Source organism: Phaethon lepturus, unplaced genomic scaffold (assembly GCF_000687285.1).
Source record: "Phaethon lepturus isolate BGI_N335 unplaced genomic scaffold, ASM68728v1 scaffold17337, whole genome shotgun sequence".
Classification (NCBI taxonomy): Eukaryota; Metazoa; Chordata; class Aves; order Phaethontiformes; family Phaethontidae; genus Phaethon; species Phaethon lepturus.
This window is the reverse complement of record NW_010554211.1, coordinates 5,713-9,635: the sequence shown is the minus strand read 5'-3', so window position 1 is coordinate 9,635 and position 3,923 is coordinate 5,713. Positions and strand designations below refer to the sequence as shown.

The 3,923-nt window shown below is 38.8% G+C and overlaps 1 protein-coding gene across 1 annotated transcript in view; it reads right to left on the bottom strand.

Annotated features, from left to right (window-relative positions):
- Window positions 1-205: 205 nt before the first annotated feature.
- Window positions 206-3,923, bottom strand: part of LOC104624421 (chromosome unknown open reading frame, human C5orf63) — a 4,429-nt gene continuing 711 nt past the window's right edge. Inside the window, exons 2-3 of the mRNA XM_010291785.1 lie at window positions 1,153-1,209; window positions 206-385 (exon numbers count right to left, since the gene is read on the bottom strand). Of these exons, the coding sequence (XP_010290087.1) occupies window positions 206-385; window positions 1,153-1,209 (237 nt within the window). The remainder of the gene's footprint in view (window positions 386-1,152; window positions 1,210-3,923) is intronic.

The window sequence follows — 3,923 nt, the reverse complement described above, 5'->3', positions numbered from 1 at the left end:
AGCCAATGAACAGTACAGAAAAGATTGCTGCTGGTGCAACTGGGATGGATGACTGATGCAACATACAATAAAAGTCACTCAAGTTTTTTAGGGTACTGGTATCATACGTTCCAAGAAACCTAAGGCCAGATAATGAATATTGCTTTTTCACACAATTTATGTTGCACAGACCTTTCAGATCCACACCACAGCAGCTGCATTTTCTTCACTGCTTTCCATCGTTTTGCACCTCCAGCTTCATAAGCTGGTCCTCGAACTTTTGAATGTCTACTTGATGCTTCATTAGGAACTTCCCATTTAAATGAAAAACAGGTATGTCATATTTGTATTTATCATACCACGCCGAGTTCTCTGGAAGGGTAATATCCACCTCCTGCAAAATAAACTGTGACAGAAAAGAAATATGTTAGCACCTGCTGGACGCTGAAAAACAATACCTCCTTGTCTTTTGATGGGTATTTTCTTCAGAAATGCAAGGCTGTTTTCCTGGTGGTTTTGGATTTATTCTTCCATGTTGTACAGAATTGCCCATTCTGTGGGTAACAAATGTATGCAGCCACAATTGTTGGCTGCGTGTCCGCAAAGGACTCTCTCTCTAGTCCAGGATGGTATTCTTGATCCTCTGTGCAGAACTGCTCTTCTGTGAGTGCCAACCGCAATACATACGCAGATGGCAACACAACAGCTGCCTGTTAGGCAGCAGAGTGCAACACCTCTTAATGCTCTGTTAATGGTTTCTTCCTTCAAGAAAAAGATCAAAACCGTGATGGCAAAAATTGCAATCATACATAGTTCAAACATTTGAAGCCCCACTTACTAACATCCTCCCCAAATGATATCATTACCTGCCTCTTAAAAGTTGCAAAACCCTCTATCAGGCAAGGCAATAGTATTTACAAAAGCAGTGATTTTAAAAACTACTGCAACAAGGTGTATATTGCTTTAGTTTGCCAATACTCCTTTGAGTAGCATTGTTGCAAAATGATTTGGGTAATGAGTTTTGTGGAAATCAGTGCGGAAATTGTCTTGAAGAGGTCACTCATGAAAGGATAATGATTGCAAAAAAATCCAAGCAATTCTCTTTTACAAAGGAAGAATCCTGATTAACTGTTTTTCTATATAGAAAATGCATACAGTAGTGCAATACATTACCCTTCTCCTATATGGCTCAAGCACTTCTTTAGCTTCATCACATAGAGGGCATGGTTTCTAAAGGAAAATATTCAGACCAACGTAAAGCATACAGTAAAACACACAGATCATTTGCACTGTAAAGTAACATTCACAGACAGGAATGATCATTATTGTAAATGTGGGTTCCCTCTCTCACACCACCCTGCCTTTCTGTTTTCTAGATCTTTACTTTATCCATGCAGCATGGATGAAAAGAAAATAAACTATTCAGACACAGAATTTAATTATTTCTCATTTGCTATTATTTTTCTCAATGGTGCAAATTAACAGTTTTCAACGGCTCTTCTAAAAGTTGATTCAAGGGCATGGTTTGGAAGGTCATAAAGCAGCAATAAATATTCAAAGTATTGCCATCACCAGCTGAAAATAACTGCAGGTACCACTCTTGATAAAAGAATTTCCCTTGATAGAAGGGGAATGAGGAAGTCACATGAGTAATTTCTATCCATTTCAGATTGAGTCACTTGGGTCAGTTCAAATAGCAAAAGAAGGTGACTTAAGATAACCTGGCTGACTTTGCCTGAAAGGAATTAAGCATGATCCTCCAACCTGCAGAGCTGGAAGGATAGTAACGTCCAGCAGAAAGAGCTGGCAAGCAGTTGCAGTGTTTTGACCTGTGATGGAGTCAAGGAAAAACTGTCATTCTTGAAAACTCCCCAGTCTTCCATTACAGTTATACAGCTGACTTCTGCTGACCATGCATCATGATCATTAGAGCAATACATACCTAAAGAAGTGACTCACATGAAGGCATGTTGCTTCAGTGTTTGTAATGGCAGAATTTGGCCTATAATTCACATAGCAAAGTATAAAGTGGTGAAGGTGATGGCTCTGTCCCTCTGCCTCTCACAGCTGAGTAAGATCTTCTCTTCTCCCTCCCACTTAAAGTCTTCCTCAGGCTTCTTTAAACATGGAGTTAATATGAAACAGCTCCTTCTTATTCCCACATGTGAATTAATTTGGATTAAATACTTTTAATTCACATCTAATCTAAATTGTCTTTCCCACATAGCCAAGTCCTTATGCTCTGAAAACCTATGCAAGATGCTAAAGATCAACAGTGCTGTGCTCTTGCTAGTTCTTGTCACTTTTGGACAGCCTGATGTACCTGGTATTGGTGACTGAAAGGAACATCCCAGAATCCTGCGCATCAATTTTGTAACATGCCAGGCTCTTTACAAAGTAGGACATACTCGGTTCCCCGAGGCCTGTGGAGAGCTTTCTAAAGTAACAGTCACATAAAAGCATTTGACAAACTGTTGACTCTTAGCAAAGAGTATGTTTTACTCCTGCTCTGATGGCAAGCTTAAGCACTCTGTGGTGCTAGTAAGATTGGAACTGGTTTAAAATCAGATAGTGAACTACTTCAGCTAACAGTGAAATCTGTCTAAACAGTTCATTTATATCAGCACATATTTTTCAGTAAAACAGTAGGTCTCTGCCATCACTTGCTTTACATTAATTGTAATAGGCCTGCCTGAATAAGCTGTCTTGGACAACCTTTTCTCTCAGATGTATGCCATCTTGGTGGCAAAAGGGACTCCTACTGCTGAGGCAGTAAAAATCCCTTCACAGTTACAAATGCTGTGCTGATACCTATATCTGTTAGACAGTACATGTGGTGGAAGGAATAGTTTTATTTCTACACATAATTGCCATTTATGCTGCATACTTAGATGGCAATTTTGTGGTCATTTCAAACTGGCACTGATGCTGAAGGAAGCAGACTCATCTTCCTGTCACTGCTTCTTTTGTGCTGGCATAAGCACTCAAACAGCTGCAAAGTAGAACTAGACAGGAGAATTGATCTGAGTTAACTGTAACTTTCAAAAAAAAACAAGGTTTTTTTTTAAGCTGAAGCAGTTGTTGCACGAATGCTTGTGTTGGCGTAAAAGGAGCCTTCAAGGAAAAAAACATTTGGCAGTACTAGCTTCTATCAGTTTGAAGTGGCTGCAGAAGTCATATCTCTCTCCTGCCTTCTCCTCCTCTTTTCTGCTTATTCTTAAAAATAGGAAGGATCGGAAAAGGAGTTAATTGGCATAAAAGAAGAGTGCAGATTAAATTTATTTTGAAGTAGTCTGCATTTTGCTTTGCAATTGCCAGTGGTATTGGACATGAAAAACATTGTAAGTTAAAAACACATTCAACAAGAGGCCATTTTAGAGAACTACTTGAACTCTGCTATTAGAAAATTTGATATCATAGAGTATCTTACTAGTTAGAAATTTTAAGATACAAAAATCATACAAAGAGCTTTTTTCCAGTTATTAACCCAAAGGTAGGCTCATTATTCCCTGCCTTATCACATTTGGATTATGAATGAATTGATGTTGAATCAGGCAGTGGGGCACAGAGCTGTAACTCTGAAGTATAGATCTCCTATGCATGCTATAGCATGCATTGCTCTGATTAATAAATAATAAAAGGTCACCATCTGTTTAACCTATTCATGTGTTACACAGTTTAAATCCTCCTTTATAGCTAGGGATGGAATGAAAAAACATCGTGCAGGAGGAGGAAATTATTTTAATTGCATCCATCTCCAACAAATACCACCATACTGATGCCAACATTTTCAGCATTTCTAGATATTCTCTTCTTCAACACTACATCAACCATATAAATGCAGCATAGCCCACCATATGCCATCTTATCTCAAAATGCAGAAGACCTCTGCAGATAACACAGGCTGTTGATGACAATTCATGGCAGGGGGCAGTTTACAAATG